Source organism: Podarcis muralis, chromosome 6 (genome assembly GCF_964188315.1).
Source record: "Podarcis muralis chromosome 6, rPodMur119.hap1.1, whole genome shotgun sequence".
Lineage (NCBI taxonomy): Eukaryota > Metazoa > Chordata > Lepidosauria > Squamata > Lacertidae > Podarcis > Podarcis muralis.
In genome coordinates, this window is record NC_135660.1 from 73,361,364 (window position 1) to 73,382,610 (window position 21,247).

Consider the following 21,247-nt stretch of genomic DNA (forward strand, 5'->3'; position numbering starts at 1 on the left):
ATAAGAACTAGTTTGACTACTGTAGTATCACCAGCGTGGTTTCAGTGAGATTAATAGCCATATATAACGCTAAAAGGCATACTGAACTCTGTCGTGTGCATCCGGGTTGCCTCACAAAACTTTCTGTTCCCTGTACATGTGAGCAGTAGTCAAATCAGAATCCAAGCATGCGTTTACATGGAGAAACACAGTTAGGAGATTATACACAGAGATCAACAGCAGCTCCCACTGAACTCCCAGTGGGCTGTGTTCACACAGCACATTAAAGCATTGTTAATGCTGTAACTATGGTTTACTTCAAACAGGCAGAATGTTGGTGCACACTGCTCAAAAGTCCCCCACTTCCCTCCTGGCTATACCATATGGGAAGCCACAAGCCTTGACTTGTCATCTTATCCCAACCTGGGCTCGTGGTTTGTTTGGGGCAAACAAATTCCGAGCCTAGGTTCCGACAGACACACCAAGACTTGTGATTTGTTTCTCCCAGCATCCTGCAGCCGGGAGCCATAGAGGAGTGAAGTGATGACTGTAGGCAATCATGTGAAGAAGTCTGAAGCAACAGGAGTGTGAACTATCCACAACCATCCTAGAAATTACAGTTGTGCAAGGATTCAAAATTAAAATTAAGGCCTAAGTCTGATTTATTAAGGCCAGAATATTTACTCCTTTACTTCAATAGAGCTGAGTCAACATGGTTAGAATTGTATGGTAAGACACACAATTGCTATTAATGGATCTCTTTTGCTACCTTTTTCAAATGTAGCTTTAAGGCTGCTCCCAAAAAGGCAAAGAACCAAATAGACAAGACATTTTAAAAGGTTGATTTAAAAAAAATAAAAAAAATTGTACCTTCCAAACAGTGGTACTAAATGTCAATGATACTAAAACTGTGGCCTATGGACCAAATAGACAATGGTGTGCTCTCAAGCCACTCCTAAAATTACAGGTTATTGTGGGGTGGGGTAATGTTTCTTTAATCAGTGATCAACACTGAATGAAGACTTTTTCGGAGGCAGGTGTACTGAATGTGCCATGTGAAGGCAAATGGGGAAATGGTGCTCAATAGAAGGTAGATAAGGTCTCCATGCATTCTGCATCACTGAGACAATTCTCAGTCGAGAAGATTGAAGATTTGCTGACCTAGATCATCTTCGAGATTACCGAACATATTCCGTATCTTCACGGGTATATCAGAAAAACCAACTTACTTTCTTTTCTTTTCTTTTGGGGGGGGGGTGGGTTGTTCAGAGCATGTGGAACACCATCTTCCAACTTTACTTTTTTGAGCGAAGTATAATGGAAAATAAATTACAACTGATTGCTCCTTTGCAGCAGCTGAGGTTAGGTTTGCAATTATTCAGCACAGCCAATTACTCTTTGCAAGGAGTTGCCTTTAGCATAAGACATGCTATGACAGGTAAGTGGCTTTGGCGATAGCACACTTCTGAAAAAGTTCCCTGTATTGCCGGGACTAAATGACCCTCGTAGTCCCTTCCAACTTTACAATTCTATTATTCTACGAATAAGGCACAGTGAAGTGACGGGTCTCCAAAGGGAATGGCTCTTTCTAAACATCCACAAGGCTAGGATCCGGTAATGAAACTGGCACCCAATATTTGACTGCAGATGGATGATGATGATGATGATGATGATGATGATGATGATGATGATAGAACCTTTAAGACCAGGTCCTTGTGGATAACCACATCCACATTTCCTCAAGCTGCCCATAACCTACCATACTCCACGACTGCTCTGTCACTGCCACACCGCAGTCCACTCAACTTCTTCCCCTGATCTGCAACATTCGGTCCTGGATCCTGACCAATCTGAATCTACCTCTAGCAACTTGGCAACCCTGTCTTTATATTGCTGCTCCCTTTAAACAAGATGACAGCAAAACAGAGATGTTAATAACCACGCACACATGCAGGAACTTGGTATGTATATATGGTGACAGATGACTTACACAAATCTTTAGAAGATTAAAGGAATCGGCTGTATTGCATTGATGTCACCTGTAATTATATCTCTACACAGACGTGAAGAACCACCCAGGCTGCATGCTTACTTTATGTATTTAAATACTCAACAACAGTAAATGCAGATTGAGTATTTATTTACCTGCTCACTTTCAGGTTTTTTGTTTTTTTTAATACTGCCCGTCTATACAAATCAGCACTACCATAGACTAATGTCTCAGAGACTGAGCAGAGATGCAGCTGAGATATTATATCTTAGCCAAATCAGTCAACCTTAGGCAAGCCAGTACGGTATTTCATGTCAGCCTCAGTCCTTTCAGCCCCAGACTATCCCTACTCTGCAATATAGGGGTGAGAACACTGGCCCTCCTTCTAAGAGTGTTGTAAAAATCTCTCAGTAATCCTTAAGTGCTTTCAACACTCAAAACATACTGTTTTAATCCCTTGTGGCAATGCCCCCAGAGCATATGTAGTAAGGTTACCAGATACCCCTGTTTCCCGGGGACAGTCCCGGATTTACAAATCAGTCCCCATACAAAATCCACTGAAGTTGAAAAGTGTCCCCGGATTCATTGAAAAAAATCTGGTAACCTTAATATGTAGGGCACTACCTAGATGAATTTGAGTTACATAGGCTTAAAGGTAAAGGGACCCCTAACCATTAGGTCCAGTTGTGGACGACTCTGGGGTTGCGACGCTCATCTTGCTTTATTGGCCAAAGGAGCCGGCATACAGCTTCTGGGTCATCTGGCCAGCATGACTAAGCGGCTTCTGGGGAAACCAGAGCAGTGCACAGAAATGCCGTTTACCTTCCCACCGGAGTGGTACCTATTTATCTACTTGCACTTTTTGGTGTGCTTTCAAACTGCTAGGTTGGCAGGAGCAGGGACCGAGCAACGGGAGCTCACCCTGTCACGGGGATTCGAACCACTGACCCTCTGATTGGCAAGCCCTAGGCTCTGTGATTTAACCCACAGCGCCACCTGCGTCCATACATAGGATTAGTGGTTTGCATTGGACTGTACCTCTTAAAGCAATTAACTAGAAGGAAAAACCCAGCTAGTGTTGCCAACTTTGTTTGCCAGACCTCGCTCCTCTGCTGCTTTTTATAGCAGTTCCACCTGCCAATATTCTAGCCTTCTGTATACAGTATGGGGAAAAGCTTCACCTGCTGTTTCCTACAGATCAAACTGCAGGTAAATCTGCAAGAGCAGGACAGGTAACCTTCCCTCCCTCCCCCAACCCCCCCCCCGTCATCTGGCAATCCTAATCCTGATAATATTGGCAGCATCCAATTGGCCTCATTTTAACGAAATCTAGCAACTGTGGTCATGCTGCTTTGGGGGCGGGGGGTGGATACAAAAAAGAAGAGATAATAAAAATTGTCCTGTGAAGTTGAAATGATGTTCTATGAAGAGTCTCTGGCCAACGCTCTCCCCAAGATTCATTATTAAGCTGCAAATATTATGTCACTGTTGTCTAAGCAACCACCGGCACCGTCTTCCAAAAGTGAAGAAATTGAGATTGCCTGACTCAGCAGATGGCTGGGGTGCATGTCTCCAAGAAAAGGAGGGTCAGGTAGTTAAAGCGGGTTTTAAAAGCAGCTTATTATATTTTAAAAGAAAGGGGAAATATGCACTAGGAAAGAAAGCCTGTCTCTTTGCACAGAAAGATTGTAACAGTGTCTTGCCATAACAGGTTATATGCTGCCAATAACATAATATATATGAGAAACAGTGAGGGAAGTGATAAAGAATCGCAATGGAGACATGGCAACATTTGTGCATGCTGAGGATGTTTTCTTTCCAAACACCTCCAAGGGTCATTTAAGGAATTTTGGAGCTCGGGAATAATTTGAACAATGGTTTGGTATTCCACTCGGGAAACCCAGGCAGATGGGTGGAGTATAAATAATAAATTATTATTAAAATTATAGTAGTAATATCTAAAGAGACATGGCAGAAAACCTCTGGCTGATGATGACAACAGGTGATGCTGGCTGCCATTTATCTGACAGTATAATAATTTGCATTAGACAAGTCTCTTCAGTTTCCCCCCACCCCCATTTTTTTGCGGGAATCAGGATAAACTTTGCCACACAAGATAGCAAGGGTGGCAGATTTTATAATCGAGTGCATTGCTGCTAACACACCTGTTCCCACACAGGAATATTCAGATGTTCACTCAGAAGTATGTATCACGAAATCAATGTGATTTGCTCCTAAGTGGACACAGGACAGCAGTGCTGACTTCTCACACTGGGGCATATTTCTGAATAAACATGCTCCTAGCTTATTACAGGTTAACATTACAGAGAAAATAAACAACAACAACAACAACAGGATTTATACACCACACCTTCTTCCGGGGGGTGGGCAAACACATCAATACTAATACAATTAAAACGTCTAAAACGGAGTACAGTGTAAAAGAACCTTCTAAAAAACCAAGAATTGGCCCTCAAACCAATAATTTTGGGGTGACAGGGACAGAGCTTTCAGCCAGCATATGCTTTGGTAAAAAGGAATGTTTTGAAATTCCTCCTTAAAGTTAATATTGTGGGGAGGCCAATGCACCTCTCAAGGGAGGACATACCCCAATGGGGGAACACCTCTGAAAAGGGTCTGTCACAGGTCCCCACTAACCAGGCAACCCCTAGAGGTGGCAGCACCAACAGGACGTCCTTTGTTGCTCGTAAGGCCCAAGATAGTGGATACTGAGGCAGGCACTCTTTTAGGGCCTTGGATCCCAAGCCATTTAGGGACTGGCATTTTTTTGCTGGTATATTCTGCATCATGTTCTTGACACAATAAGAGAGCACCGGTGCTGGATTTAATCAGCTTGCATTCGTTCTGAAGTGCTTCCTCAATGTGACTGTGTTATTGCTGTCCTCGGGAGTTAGCGCGCAAGAAAAGTGGAACAAAAACAAACCAGAACCTTTGCAATATTAAAAAGTCACTGGGTTTCAGATTCGGACCTAAGGCTAGACTGTGGCAAAGTAGACGCTGAATTTTTGGGCTCTAAACTAATGGAAACTTGGGACTCACATGGTGGGTACATCAAGCACATGACAAGGAATATGAGAAGTGATTCTCATGCCATCAGTACTCACTTTAAAAATAAACTTTTTTAAAAAAAACAGTTTCTCTCTAGCGTTGTCACCACAGCCCCTGGAACATCTGGTTTGACAGCAAGACTACAAAGGCCCACCAAGGGAACATGTTCTTGCCAGAAACCCTTTAGTACACCCCAAATTGGTCGCAAGTTAGTTACTCGCTTGCTTGTTTGTTAAACTATCCAACATGTATCTATACATGTATCTATTTGTAGCCTGAGAGAAATACAAGTAACAAGGAAAAGGAGTATGCCTGATCTATTTCTGCCACAAAATTATGTGGAAAAGAGGTGCTAAGAGTCCTTCAGTGTTAGAATAGGCCACTTCAGATTACAGTGGGAGCAATCAGAATTGTTAATGGTTCCCTATGTTAAAAAAATAAATAAAGATTAAAAAACCTACTCTGCAAATAGAAAACTAGCCCACCAGAATTGGATGGGCTGAGTTTGGTACTGTTTGTTGCTGTTTTTAACATAGGGCGCATTTAAAAGATGTTCTACACTGAGATAGTACAGTCCAATGTATGGCCTCACGATTCTACCACCTCACCTGGCTGCATGTGAGGCCTAGGCCTCAAAAATGTACATTTCACAAATGTAATGAAATCTCTCTCACACAAAACTCTACGTCTTTTTAATCGCATCCCTCTCAGGTTTCAGTGCCTTGAACTCTAGAGAGCATTTGAACAAACTACTTTTCAGTCTAAGCAACTACACTGGTGGCTTCCCAGAAAGATGTTTAGAGGGGAAGACCCACACGTTCCTTGTTACAGTGACAAGCCAGGCCATTTTGGCAGAACGTATATACACTATACGAAGTGAAAAGATGAGTGCGCACACATGCACATCTATATTCAGTGCTTTCCCCCCTAAAATATGTTTAAGGGAACTCTCATTTTCCTACTCATATTCAAATACTGCCCCTCAATGAGGCCAAACTTAGATTTACAAAATGTTTATGGGTATGCGTACCCCTGAGCCCCCCCCCCCCGAAAAAAGCAGTGTGTGTGTGTGCGTGTGTGTAATCCTTTCCTTCCTTAGCTTAGTGAAATAGGTCTGAAACAGACTAAAATGATTCCAAAGAGGCACACTTTATTGCACACACAGCATTGGTAGGGCAGAAGAGTTAACTTCTGAGCAAGGCAAGATGTCATTCCCGCCTGAAGAATGCTATGCAGCTCAAAAGCTTGCTACTGTGTGTTATGCAACATTGGTGGTTCAATAGAAAGGATCACCTGAACCATATGTAATTTAGTCTAATCTGTTAAAAGGTGACTGACACTCCTTCCTCTTTCAGAATATGCATGATAAAGGAAGCAGGCAATTTGTTTTACACAAGAGTTATTCCCCTTAACCTACAAAGGACTCAGTGTCTATAAATGGGTGTTGTCATGCTGTAGTATTTTTTTTTGGGGGGGGGAGGCATAGGAAACATAGCTAAGCTTTTTATCTGCCTGGTATCACTGGGAGCTACTAGAGTGTATTGTTCAAGTATACGGCAATGCCCCCAGTTCAAACCTCAGCAAGAAACTCACTGTCTCTCAGACTGCACCTATTGACTTTGCCTATAGAAATGACTGAAACCTACTCCTTCATCAGCATATAGCCCCACTCTAGGGTCTACCTCTTGGACACACTAGTGTGTGACCAAAAGATGGGACCCAGGAACTGCCTGTTACATACCATATAACAGTATACAGTGGTACCTCGGGTTAAGTACTTAATTCGTTCCGAAGCTCCGTTCTGAACCTGGAATTGTTCTTAACCTGAGGTACCACTTTAGCTAATGGGGCCTCCCACTGCTGCTGCGCCGCTGCAGCACGATTTCTGTTCTCATCCTGAAGCAAAGTTCTTAACCTGAGGCAATATTTCTGGGTTAGCGGAGTCTGTAACCTGAAGCGTATGTAACCTGAAGCGTATGTAACCTGAGGTACCACTGTAATAAGCAAAACCTACATATCTTTATACCATTTTCAAAGACTGCCATTGCTAAGCTAAGACTGTATGTATAATTCGAAGGCTGCATTATGACTAGATATTTGGAATTAATCCTCCCTGGGCATTTCAATTATCCCAGCTGAGTAGCAGCTTTTGCCAACAGGAAGGGGCTATCCAGGAGACAACCAAGAGAAGCATGGCATTTTAAAAGCAATAATGCTATGATTGCTGAACCCGAACACATGCAAATTGTAAGTTTAATTAACTGACAATCATCTCCAAGACATAAAGAATTGTCATTTGTAGTTTGACAAAGAAAACTGTGCATATGGCATTCTGGAAGACATATGACAAGCCTTCCATCTGTGGAATATGACTGTGCAACTTACGAGTTGCCAGATACTAATACTCAGCATTTATATCACCCGCTCTGAGTGTTTCATACACTTGGCTAAGCTGTAATATCAGAATATATATTGAGCATGCTGGGTTCTGGTCCATAGCCTATGGACTTTGACTCCCTTTGGTACAAGGTTCCACATGCTCAGTGACATGTTTAAACCATGGAACAGGTGCATATGCGGGCAAAACTAACATGCCACGCACCCTTGTCCTGAGAATAAGCTGCTGGGATGCTAGCATTTCACAACTAAAGGTCCCTAGGTGGTCTGGGAGCCTTCCCTGCTGCAGAAGCCTATACCAGAACAAGAGGCAGGTGGAAGGAGCCATGCAATTAAAAGTGTGGTCCCACAACCAGAGGTGAGTTTAGGACAGCGCGACTGGGCGCCGAGCCTAGGGGTTGCCACAGGGTGTTGAAACTATAACATAGTGAATTTAGAAGAATGGAAGGCAAGAAATGGGGAGGAGCCAAATTTTGGCCTCACACAGGGTACAGCTGAAATTTGAAAGACCACTGTCCGCCACTGTCACAACCCTTTTCTTGTTAATGTTGCCGCTTCACAGCTGTGACGTGTCACAGCTTCTGCCTGTAGCAGACGGGCAATTTTAATGTGGAGCTGTCAGGTTCATAGCTCAGTCTCTTACAGTGCCATCCTACGCATGTTTACTCAGAAATAATTGTCACTGTGTTCAATTGGGCTTACTCTCCAGTACATGTGTTAAATACTGCAGCCACAGCTACTGCATTGTACTAGAAAGCAGTGTTGCAATTTTTCTGGGCTATTAGTAAATCTTGCAGGGTTATAAGGGTCAAGTTTTGAAATATTATACTTTCTAATTTCTGCTGCAACTCCCATAGTGTGTGTGTGTGTGTGTGTGTTTTCAATTAAGTTTCTATCTGCCACTGCAGACAGAAATTGTGACCAAGGGAGAAAATAAGGTTCAGTCACAATGTTTTCCTATCAGATGGCCTACTGAACTCCAGGAACCATTTAAGTTTAGGCAAGTTGACAAGCAATTTATTGCTCTTTTTGCCTTCTCTGGTTACCCTGAGAAAAGCCTTTTTGTGCAGATTACATACATATTTTTCTTACCAAGCAGTAATATACACTGCGTTAGTCGAATGAAAATTATGCAAGCTGATTTCTTTTTTGGCATTTGTTTGCATTATGCCCCATTGTGCTGGGAAAAACAATATGTGCTTTAATTAGCAAATATCTGTAAATAATTTACTCACTACTGAGTGCAACAGAACAATGGGGGCAGTTTTCACATACATCTACTGAGTCTGTACACTGGGTTTCTTGCCATAATCTTCTATTGTTTGATATCTCTATCAATCAGTACATCATTCACAGCCAACATTAAAATGTGCAGAAAGAATCCAAGGCTCACAGCGTCACAATAGCAGCCCCAAGGCAAACAGGGCCCACTCTTTTTTAAAAAAGGAAAGAAAATCTATAGCTTTTGCATGTAAAACAATATATGTGTGTGTGCGTGTGTTTGTGTTTGTGTGTGTGTGTGTGCGTGCGCGCACACACACACATACACACACACACACACACACACACACCAGAATCTTCTTCCAAAGGAAGACAAGAAAATGCCTTGAACTTTCAGACCCACTAATTAAAATTTGTCCTGTTGCCCCAGTCAATCAATCAACTGATTGATTAATCTATGACAGCCTTCCCCAACTAAATATCCTCCAGATATTTTGGACTATAAACATTCGTCAGTCTCAGCCAATGGTCTGGGATGACGGGCGTTGTAGTCTAAAACATCTGGAGGACACCAGGTTGAAGAAACCTGGGTTAAAACTGGCAAATCCTTAACAGTTATAATACTTAGCATTTTTGTAGCACTTCATAGCAGCAAACCGCTTCACATGTGTTATGGCCAGCATTATCATCTCAATTTTTGCATTTGCGATAGCTTCCTTAAGGCGACCTTGTGAATTCATGGTAGAGATAACACTGGAATGAGGAACTTCCTGGCTAGAAGCTCAGTCTCTTACGGCGGCAGCAACGTTTATTTGTGTCTACTTCACGTATAAAATATGGGGCAACGTGCTCTAATTTTTACAAGAGACATGCATGGGTGATGTAGAGAGATGTAAGTACATGCCAATCTGTATGTTACCTCCTTTTATGAGTTACTGAACCATTCGAGAACAGAATTAGGACATCAAAATTCTGTCAAGATAATATTATTGGACCAAGATGCAATGTCATTACACTAAGTTCTGCAATTGTGACAGTCTTGCCTTTAGGGGGACATTTGTGTGTGCTAGGGAGTAGGGATGTTAACAAAGGTGTGTTTAGAAATCCGAGTAATTAATCACCTCCATGCCATCGTGCCACCTTCCCATGGTAAATACCATCTTTATTAAAGGTCTCTGTTTTCCTTTCCCACTCCTGCACGCCACTATTTTCAAAATGCAAAAAACTGTATCACGTTCCACATGTGACAAGCACCTGTGCAAAGTCACCTGAGCCTACTACAGACTTGCAGATATATCTGAATAAAGATCCAGTATCAAAGGGACTACTTCATTCAAACCTCCACAGTTTGTATTTTATGAGTGCATTCCTATGAGCATATTGCTTATTTTGCACTATTTGTTGTTGTTTTTCAAAGAAAGAGAGGTCTCTTTATGTCAGCTGTCCCTTTCTTAGGATTCAGCAGAGCCCTTCCAGCATTGATGGGTTTTCTGTGTCGACTCAGCAGTTTGTTAATTGGCGTATTTCGCCCTCCCCTCCCCAAAAAAGTAGTTATTACTTTACAAATGAGAGGACGAAAAAGGGAGGAATTTATATTACTCTCAGAAATCCCAATTATTTAAGATGCCAAAATAATTTTAAAGTGTGTATTTTTCCCCACTCCCTTCTCCCAGCTTATTAACACCTTTTTATATCTCCTTACAGGTGCAGCGAATCTGAGCACTCTTTTGCCTAACATGGCCATGCCCCATCACTCCAGGAACTTTACTCCACAGTCTGGCTCACTGCCAAAATCAGAGCTTGGCTGGGAAATTGCCTGAAGTAACAGAGCACAGGGAGGTGAGATGAGGGGGGTGGCTCTGTTCATAGGTATATAGGAAGAGGCCTTATACCAAATCACATCCTTGGTCCATCTACCCCGGTATCGCCTCTCCAGTGGGGCAGGGAATATTTTTTTCATGGGTAATTGTTTAGAGTACTGGTTCCCAATTAGCTAAGTATTGTGGGGCCCCTGTTTTTCAAAAGCCAAGCTACGGACACCCTTAGTTTTGAAAATTTCTATAAGTTTTCATTATGTGAATAGGGCCGTGGAACCCTGAGTGGGTTATGTGGACCCCCCTGGAGCCCCCAGACCACCAATTGGAAGCCAGTGGTCTAGAGCAGTGTTTCTCAGCCTTGGGTCCTCAGCTGTTGTTGGGACTACAACTCCCATCATCCCTAGATAGCAGGACCAGTGGTCAGGGATGATGAGAGTTGTAGTGGTTGTCAAACTTTTTCCTCTGGACTACAGTTTCAGAATAAAAAATTGCTCATGCCACCCCAATTTTATTAATTTATAAGAAACACACTGGAAAACAAACAGAAACAACTCCTAGCAGTGTTTGATTTATAACAGAACACAACTACTTTATAATAAGATCATGGGGCATGATCATGAAAGTATACAACAATGCAGCTACAGAAGAACATGAATCATCCCCAAAATATAATTCTATACGAGCCTCTTACATATGTACCTTAGGAACGTAAACAAACTTAATAAGAGGTATGGGCTTGCTTTAGCCAGGCAATCCCATTTATATTAGGTCTAATTTGAGACTAACAAACTCTCATCTCCTCATTAACACAAAGAAACCTTTATCTTTTCTGACGTTTCACATTTGTCAGAGTTGAAAAATCCCCGCTCACAACAATAGGTCGTGCAGAACTGCAGAAGAGCAGCCAATGCTATACTCTGTTCGAACAGCAATTCTGGATCACAACTAGGATTGTCCTCAGTATCACTTGATGCTCTTGGTCTCATTTAAAAAAATATCTGTATTCTGCAAATAAAATAAATAAATAATATGCTATACTACACTGAAATGTTCAAATGTTTCTTTGATTGTCCTTGAATCTTGGTGCCACATTTGTCATCCTCTCCTGCCACACCAGTGTGGCACATCACACCCTTGGAGAACCGCTGCTCTCGGATTTCAGAGAACAGCTTTTCACTGCCCCCTCCCAGAAAACATGTTGGCTACAGCCCTATTTCCACATGCTAAGTTAGCATTACTGGTCCAACACTGCAGTCACTGCCAGCATCCTCTTGGGCTACTGACAACATTGCAATGATGAAGTAGGAAATGCCACTTGTACTACTAATCAAATATACGCCAGTCTCTGTAGAGCTAAAGCCCGATTGGGTTTAGTGGGACACACACACACACACACACACACACACACACACACATATACAGGATACAAAGAAAAGGCATTTAAATCAAGCATTTAAGCTTGCTCTAAGAGTTTTGGGCATTGTGTCAAATGCTGATGAATGCCCCAACAAGCACTTTCAGGGTTCGATTTCTCCAGAACTCTTACCTATGAACAACCATTGCTCCCCTTAGGAAGAGTAAATACCCTAAATTAAGACACCTAAGAGGCTGAACCAGAATATGCTTTCTCCTTCCTAAGCATTTTGTACATGTGTTAATATTAGGAATCACAAAATCTATACTCGCCTTAGCCTCCTGAGCAATTCAGTAAGTATGATTAAGGGATAAAGTAGCACAGGAACAAACACACACACACAGCCAATTTATCTCACTTGTGCTTAGGAATATACTACTGTGTAACTAAGCAACTAAAAATAAAGTATAGCCTAATTAATTCGCCCCTATGCTTATTTAAAACACTCAATTAGAACTTTTTTAAAAAAAAAGAAAAAAGAAAAAACCCATCTTGCTCAGTATCTTAATATGCTTGAGGGTGTAGCATGTAAAAGCTTTTTATTCTCCAAAGACAAGAGTTTAATGTTTGCGTCACTGATAAGATTGGGAACAGCAACTGCAAAAAAAACAAAAACCTGGCTACAATCAAAGGCGTACCTAGGGCTTGGTGAAATTGGCCCCCACCAGGGGTGCAAATAATGCTGCTACTCCTTTTGAATCTCTGTGGCAAGATGGGGAATCACAGAATGGTAGAGTTGGAAGGGGGCACAATGGTCATCGAGCCCAACCCCCCCAATATGGTAATATTTTGCCCTTCCTTAGATTCGAACCCATGACCCTAATATTCAGAGTCTCATGTTCTACCGACTGAGCTATCTCAGGACTAAGCCGCGGCCCTCCAGAGGGTATTGGATTGCGACTCCCATCATGGATGACCAACGGCCAGGAAAGATGGGAGTTGGAGTCCAATAACCTCTGGAGGGCCACAGCTTCCCCATCCATGTGCTTGAGGCAAAGCTTCAATGAGTGATTATGCAATTATCAATTTCAGGAACAGCTCGCGATAAATGTCAAATGTGCATCTCTAACGCTGCAATTACAGGTCTGCCTGATTTGTAAATGTGAATTAATTCGAGCATGCACGTATGGGAGATAGATGCTACATTAGCACGATCCCCTGCCCGTCCCCATCGTGCTTTAATAAGTGGAATATGCATGCCTGAAAGGTGTTGCCATTGCTGATGGAAGCAGATGAGAAAGGACACACCCTTTGGAAGTCTACAGGAGGGCCTCAAATTAAGCCAAGGGTGCAAAAAGTCTAATTACAGTGGTATCTCGGGTTAAGTACTTAATTCGTTCTGGAGGTCCGTTCTTAACCTGAAACTGTTCTTAACCTGAAGCACCACTTTAGCTAATGGGGCCTCCAGCTGCCGCTGCGCTACCAGAGCACGATTTCTGTTCTCATCCTGAAGCAAAGTTCTTAACCCGAAGTACTATTTCTGGGTTAGCGGAGTCTGTAACCTGAAGCGTCTGTAACCCGAGGTACCACTGTACCTTTTAAAAACTCAAAATTCCCACATGGGGAGAAGGGCACAATTTCCCTCTAAACACAGCAAAAAAGTAACTGGGTCTAAGGAAAGTCCATAATACAGTGGTACCTCGGGTTACATACGCTTCAGGTTACAGACTCCGCTAACCCAGAAATAGGGCTTCAGGTTAAGAACTTTGCTTCAGGATAAGAACAGAAATCATGTTCCGGCGGCGTGGCGGCCCCATTAGCTAAAGTGGTGCTTCAGGTTAAGAACAGTTTCAGGTTAAGAACAGACCTCCGGAACAAATTAAGTACTTAACCCGAGGTACCATTGTACAGTATCTGGCTATAAATCCAGTAACATTATTTATGGGATGCTTTTGGCAGTTCAAAGCATTTCAGACCAGAAGACGCATCATCTCAGTAATTCCTACAACCAGCTTGTAAAGTTTGTCAGAATTCTTACTTCAAATTGCAGATTGGACAGAAGGGCTGAAATTTCTGGATGACGCCCAGAGGGGTTTTTTTTAGCTCCTACTCATAGCTGCAACCCTACACCAGCTCTCACCTAGCCTAGTGTTCACTATCCAGACCAGTAGCTGCTCTCCCACATCTCAGCTGGATGTCATTCCTAGCTCTGCTTTGAGAGATGCCAGAAATTAAACCTGGGACTGAAGGTATGCACTCTGCAAACTGAATGACCTATGAGTCATCACACACACACACACACACACACACACACACACACACACACACACACACAACTGTAACAAAATGCACATGTAAACAACAGATTTGAGGCTGCCATTCAACATATAACTGGGACTAAGTCCAATTGGAACTGAATAGGAATTACTTCTGAGCAGACATTAATAGGATTCTGCTGTTGGACCACCATTTTTACTCTAAAATCATTCGACAGACCATACCATCTGTGGTGAGCTCATCCTCCGCAAGAAATGGGTCTTATTCCGTCATGATGAACTCAATGTACAATTCCCTTCCAAATCCACTCCACTTTCAGTGCAATCCTATACATGTCTACTCAGAAGTAAATCCCCTTGAGTTCAGTGGCACTTACTCCACTTACTTCAGGACTACGACCTGAAGTCTATCAGTAAAAAAGAAAATGGGGGGAAAGTTGAGCTCCAGGAATAAGCTACTGTTACCCGTTGTTGGTATTCATAAGATGCATAACTAAGACTGCAATTCCATATCATTTTACTGAATCCCATTGAATTCAGTGGGGCTTACTTCGGAGTAGGGTTGTGCTGTTCAGCCAGTAAAACTGTAGCCCTACCGATGTGAAGTTGAAATAGTGTTGCTTTTCTTAATGATTTGCTTAAGTGAATTCGTGGAATTACATTACATATCAGCTGGGCATGAAGCAATACTTAAAAGTTAGTCTCAAAATGCAAATATTAACTCAAAGCAATTCCTGAGAAGCTAGGCAAGTCAGGTATCAAGATCACGGAGATAAAAATGTCTAGAATTAAACTGCAATCCTTGGCATACTTAGCTGCGAGTAAGCTTCGCTGAATGCAATGGGGCTTACTTTTGAGCAAATATCCACAGGATAGTGCTGCTAGTTCCCACACACATGTGATATGTAGCTAGGCCCTTTCCACTCTCATACCTTAAAGTTTAATATATTTTTGCTAGACCTGAGCCTTTTCTAGCTTCGCAAGTTAAATTGGTTACCTATAAATGCAGAAGAGATGAGAGGGATTGCACAATAGGAGTTGCTGGTGTTTGCACCCAACTCTGATCAAATCAAACCAAACACACAGCGGTCCATTGAAACATGTCATCAAAAGCAACGTACTAAGGCTACAAGGCTACACGTAATTATCTGGAAACAGGCCACATTGTACACACTGGAAACTTACATCTGAGTAAATATGCACAGGATTGGGGTACAAGCCTATGTGTACAGTACACACTACAATTTCTGTCCTACTGAACTTAGGGGAATTTATTTCTCAGTAAACAAGCATGTGATCTGGCTGTCAGGGGGGCAGTTCACACAGCATGCCATTTCCTACCCAAACCCCACTGCAGTTTTGTCCTGTATGGAAAAAAAAAAGTACACATCTATTTCACCATGCACACACATCGCAGAACAGAAAAACCACGTGCCTTTCACAACCCACATGTGAGATTGACAGACACTGTTCTCTTCAGAACTGCTTTCTGTAAATGAATAGCACAAAGTAGTCCGGATACACACACACTTTGCACCCTCATCCTATAAAACAGATGCAGCTTGGATATTACCAATCTGATAAATTTATAAATAACCACTTGCAGTTCTCATCAGGCATGCAATACACATGCATGCACACATGTGACTATCATTCAGTCTCCAAAGAGCTATGATAAGATCCAGTGCTCTGCTAAACATTGGTTTTGCTCAGAGCAAGTGCCTCTGTTGACCTTTGACCTCACAAAAAACCCGCTGACACCATAGATTTACAATCCACATAATGAAAAGTGGGGGGTGTGGGGGGGAGCTCAACCACATTTTATCTACTGTGCTTAACATATAATTATATTTTGCCACACAGTTCTTTCCCTAAGCCCTGTCTGTTGCTTTCTCTCTAAATTATACCAAGCGCAATTCTTCCATGTCCAGGACGCAGACGTACAAAGGGTTACATGAGACTTTGTTAAAAACGGCCTCATCTCTCAGCTTCAGAAATAGCTGTTGATGTCATTTACATAAAAGAATTATTACTGTGGTTAAGTTACTTGAAATAACTGCTCTCTGTACCGAGAAAGAATGCTGAAATGTTTCCCTTAAGAAAGAAACTGCCAATCAGCAAGCTTTTTTTTTTCTTTTTCGTAGTTGTCTCTGCTGAACATTCACGAACGGAATTTTATCATCTAAAACAATTTAAAATAAATGATTTTTTTAAATAAAAAAAATCATTTCGGTGTCTATAAACAAGTTAATAGAGTAAGTGAAAACAAAGTACAGTTCTTAATGGGAGTGTTATGTTGCCCTCTCTAGGCCTTGGCTCTAAGTACACGTTTCTATAGGCTCCTTGCCAAACAAGTATCAGTGTGTGCAGTTGCTGCTGCTGCTGCTGCTGCTGCTCTGCTAATGAATGACTAACTGAGGCCAGCGGGGAAAAATTACATCACTGGGGTGTAAAACAGAACCACATCAGGAAAATTTTCTATACCTGCTTCACATACAAGTCGTAAGCATTCCATGCGAGGCATTTGCATGCATCATCTCAAGGTGTGTTATTATCTCCATAAAAAATGATTTTCTCATACGGCTGAATAATTCAGAGATGCCTCAGTCAAGGGCCCCTAATGAAATATACCCGGTATAATCATACAGCTAATTGCTAGCAGTTTGCATTTACTTATTTTTTTTAAAAAAAAACAACACCAACTGAAATCATGCATAATATTAGGAACGCAGATGCAGATGAGAATCCCTGAATCAAAAGAAGACTCTGGCTTGTAATGGTCGGATTAATTTCCTCTGATGTTCATACCACAGTAACATGAGATGGTCATTAAGGCATATTAAAATGATTTGTGGCCCATCCCCCACCCTTCCCAAACCCTTCCATATATACTCTGTGTGTGTGTGTGTGTATTCACTGAACAAGATCTCAAAATACATTTTTTAATCCTTTCAGTCACAAAGCGCTGTTATACACACATTTACACCTCTCAATACTGCTTACTCCTAAGTATGTCTGCCTAGGAGTGTGCCCCTATTATCCTTTGGAAAGTTACTGGTATAGACTACATTCCTCAAGTTATGTGTTGAAAAGGACAGTCTTACTGAGTTGACTCCAGACTCAGTTTGGCTTAGACTCACTGGAAACAATGGGACACACAATTTCTCATTAGTCACTTAACCCCCATTGTACTGTAAGCATGACTAAGTCCCAACATGGTTTACTCAGAAGTAAGTCCTGTTGAATTCAATGGAACTTAACCCCAAGTAAGTGGGGTTAGGGCTGCAGCCTACACCTGGATTCAGCCCACTGAAAAAAGGGGGGTTATTCAGCAATTCATAAAGAACAGCCTGTAGTCCAAATTGTGCTTGTGCCCAACTGAACCCAGACAGATTAATTTCTGAGAATATGTGCAGAATTGCCCTGCAGTTCCTCACTGAACCAAGTGGCACTTACTTCGGAATCAGGCCGGCATTCAAATGTCTGTGTATAAATATTTCTAAGTTTTCAATAGATGTGTTAAATTTAAAACAATTCAATAACATTTCCAATGGTTTCCTGTCTGGTTTAGTGGCCTATTATTCTTGTAGTCTTTTCAAGGGGAAGTGGGGAGGGTGAGAGAGAGAGAGAGAGAGAGAGGATATTTAATCCTTCCCCTTTCCAGATCACAGACCATGTTGAAGTAATAAATTTGAAAAGCAAATAATAAGTACTAGTGAAAAGAGGAGGGGGGAGGAGAGACAGCTGCAGGGGAAAGTTGAAGGGTGGGGGGAAGCCATGAGATGTCTGCAAAGGGGGGTCAACCTGGACAGGGTTTCTGGAGTCCTAACCATTCTTGCCCCTCCAACAACTTTTCCATATTCCAAAATGTCAATTCAAGAAAGGGCGTGGGGGGGGGGGGGAGAGAGAGAGGGTGCCGATCATTCAAAAACTGCACATTTAGAGTACAGGACTAAAGCACTCTGTAGGCTGGGGGGGGATGTTAAATGGTCCTAACGTGGCTCCTCACATAGAAGGCATAATCCAAAAGGAGTCTCGATCGCGGAGCTGCTATGGGGGAGAGAGGAGAGGCTTTAAGGGGGGAGAGTGGAAGTACAATTAACTCCATCAGACTATCGATTGTTGAAGGAACTGGCAGCTCGGCTTGTAAAGGAGGGCGGCGGCGGCGGCGACGTGGGTTGGGGGGGGTCAGCATCGTGGACGTGAGGCAAGAGCTGCAAGCAAGCAGGCCGGCTCGGCCGGTTGTTGCCCCTCACCCCCCCCCCCGCGCGCCTGCAAGGAGCCTCACATCTGGCTATTGTTATTATTCTGATGATGATGCGCCTTTGCAAATGCTCCCATCTCTCTCTCTCTCTCTCTCTCTCTCTCCGCATAAACACAGCGCCGCTCTTCGCCGGCCCTTAAAATAGTTCCTCCTCAGGAACACGGCGCAGAGTCAGCTGACTCGAGTAGCCAGCGGAATTGCGGGCATACATGAAATTACAGATCTGGAAGAATACAGTGTGAATGCGAGCCAGCAGCGCCGCCGCCGCCTCCCTCGCTCTCTCTCTCTCCCGATCCGCCTCCCGCAGGCGATCGGAACGTCTCCACTCTCCTCCCCCCCCCCCGCCCCGTCTCCGTTTCCCCTTTTGGACTGCACCCGGGCACTTTCTCGGGTCTCAAAGTTTATTGGCTGCAGCCTGACAAGGTAGTCCACACGCCAGTCCCCGAAACACACACACGCCACACCTCTGCTTACTTGAAAGTAAGTCCGCGATCTTGCACCCAAGCTAGTCTGGGGGAGGGGGCTGCAACCCCCACCCCACCCCCCACCCAAGGGTGCCTGATCGCGGCGTGGTTTGCTTGGAAGCAAGTCCCGCGCAGCCCGAGTTTACTCGGAAGTAAGTTCAACGGTGTTCAATGGGGCTTCCAAGGAAACGTGCATGGGGATCTCAGCCTTACGAGAGAAGCCTCATTCACACATCTGTACTCCCCCCCCCCCCACCGTACTCCTACCCCGCGCCACGCTTTTTCTGGAAAATGTCCACTTTTTATAGTTATTGTGTTAAGCCAGTACATTGAGGCAGGAATAATAACAATCACGACCAGGGAAAGCAAAGCGAGGCTCGCTGTTAATGCTTAACGTGTTTGTGCTGGTTACTGCACACCGGAGCGCTTTGAAATCCGCCCAGGCAGCTCTGCAAGTTATTTGAATGTATTATTTCCAGTACCTGTCATTTATCACTTTATTCAACACGTCTTTGCCAGCGAAATCGCTTTTGATCTCACTCGCTGCCTCCATTTCGTAATTTCCGCCTTCTTTCCAACATATCAAAAATACTTGAAGACCAAAAAACACACACCAAACCCACACATACACACCCTAAAAAAGAAGAAGGGGGGGGGGAGGAGGAACGAAACCCTCCCGAGGTGTACAATGTTTAAATTCACTTTGCGGGGGGGGGGAGGTGTAGACACCCCCAAATACAAGCAACGAAGGGGAATCAGCAAGCATGTGACGAGGACGCTTCGACAGCAGCGTTAGAGGAAGGGGGGAGAGGAGGAGGAGGAGGAGGTGATGTAAGTAAAGATCACCTTCAACACAGAGGCAACCAAGTTATTGGGCTGCTTGCTTTAAAATATGAACATTCTGCGCAGTCCTCCTTTCTACAGATGACAAGCAAAGTCTGGCAGCAGCCACCCGCTGCAGCCCTTCCTTAATGGCACAAGCCCTTGAAAAAAACCCAGAAGCTCACGTTGCCGGCAGAAAGGAACATTTCAACCCTGTCCTTTAATAAACATTACAAGCAAGGGAGGGGGGAGGCGGAAAAGAGAACACAGAGACACACACACACACACACACACACAATGACACAGGCACACACACACACACACACACACCGAGAGAGAGAGAGAAACGTATGTTTACTACCTCGCCATGGTCACTGTTTCTGCCTTGGGGAGTATCTTCTGGTAGAAAATAAAGTTTGGAGCTGGATAAAAGTTGCCTGGAACTCCTTTCTTCCCACAGCAGCTGTAGCTCCGCTATGCAAATCGGATCCTCTGGCTTACATCTTACAAAGAAAAAATCGCCAAGGGACAAAATTCTTGGTCTGCCTTCAAGGTGGAACTGAAAAGCCTTGTAGAAAATGTACGGTCCGTGTAAACCACACGGAGATCCGACCCACTGGAAGGAATAAACAAGGGGTGGAGGAGGATTTGGGGGGGGGGGGGAGAGAAAATAATAATAATCAGCAATTGCAGATCAATTCATTTAAAACACACACACACAGAGAGAGCCAGTTCTGATCAGAACATACTGGAGAAAGACATTCATAAATCAAACACATGCTAAGAAATAATATCACAACCTCTAAGATGAGGAGGGGATTTGTTGAGGAGCCAGGCTGGTTTTCCTCCGAAGGGGGCAAAAAATCCGATCACAGTCAGCATTATAATAATCTGTGTGTCTCAGTCTATATGATCAGCAAAGGCTTTTTTTTAAAAAAAAGAGGGGGTGGAATGGTAATTACAGGGGAAAAGTTCTTGGAAAGTTTGGGGGAGGTGAAGGTGGGTGTCTAGGGGGTCCGGGGTGCCGGGATCTGGGGTGTAGAGGCGAAGAAGAGAGGAGAACCGAATACCTGAACTGAATTGGGCTCCATCTCGACGTTCTGAATTGATTGAACTCAACATTCTCTCCAAACTTGTTGGCTTGAATGGATTGCATCAGGTCCTGGCAGGGAAAAGCGATCTTTCGCAGCAGCAGGCTCCGAGCCTCAATATAAAACGCAAACCTTACACCCCCGGTTCGCCCAAAATATCCAAAAATCCCGCCGAGAGATGGTCACGACCCCCAATTTCCAAACCACGTAGAAAACAAGGGGCTTATAGCCCGGCTGCTACCGATCTGCACAGGTAATACCGGTCAATGCATAACCCAACCGCAGCTCAGAAGCCAATGGGTCCAGGCAAATTCGGGGTCTCGGGCGCTTTTAAAAATCTTGCAGCGCCCGAATCTCTGCAGAAACAGGATCGTATTCCCCCGGAGCCCCCGAAGTGCCAGACAAAAGGACCGTTCCATTTTTGCCGGGCGGAAAGGCGGTCTAGTTGAGCTGCTCATCTGACAGGACCTGCTTGTATATGTCTAATATAAAGAACATTTCCT

The 21,247-nt window shown here is 43.4% G+C and overlaps 1 protein-coding gene across 2 annotated transcripts in view; it reads right to left on the reverse strand.

The window, feature by feature from the left end:
• Positions 1–21,194, reverse strand: part of ARID5B (AT-rich interaction domain 5B) — a 181,550-nt gene extending 160,356 nt beyond the window's left edge. The window contains exons 1-2 of one of the 2 annotated variants that reach the window (XM_028729361.2): positions 20,724–21,194; positions 20,015–20,269 (exon numbers count right to left, since the gene is read on the reverse strand). In XM_028729361.2, coding sequence (XP_028585194.2) covers positions 20,015–20,269; positions 20,724–20,744 — 276 coding nt within the window. In that variant the 5' untranslated portion in view covers positions 20,745–21,194. The remainder of the gene's footprint in view (positions 1–20,014; positions 20,270–20,723) is intronic. The other variant, XM_028729360.2, reaches the window with a different exon arrangement.
• Positions 21,195–21,247: the final 53 nt, after the last annotated feature.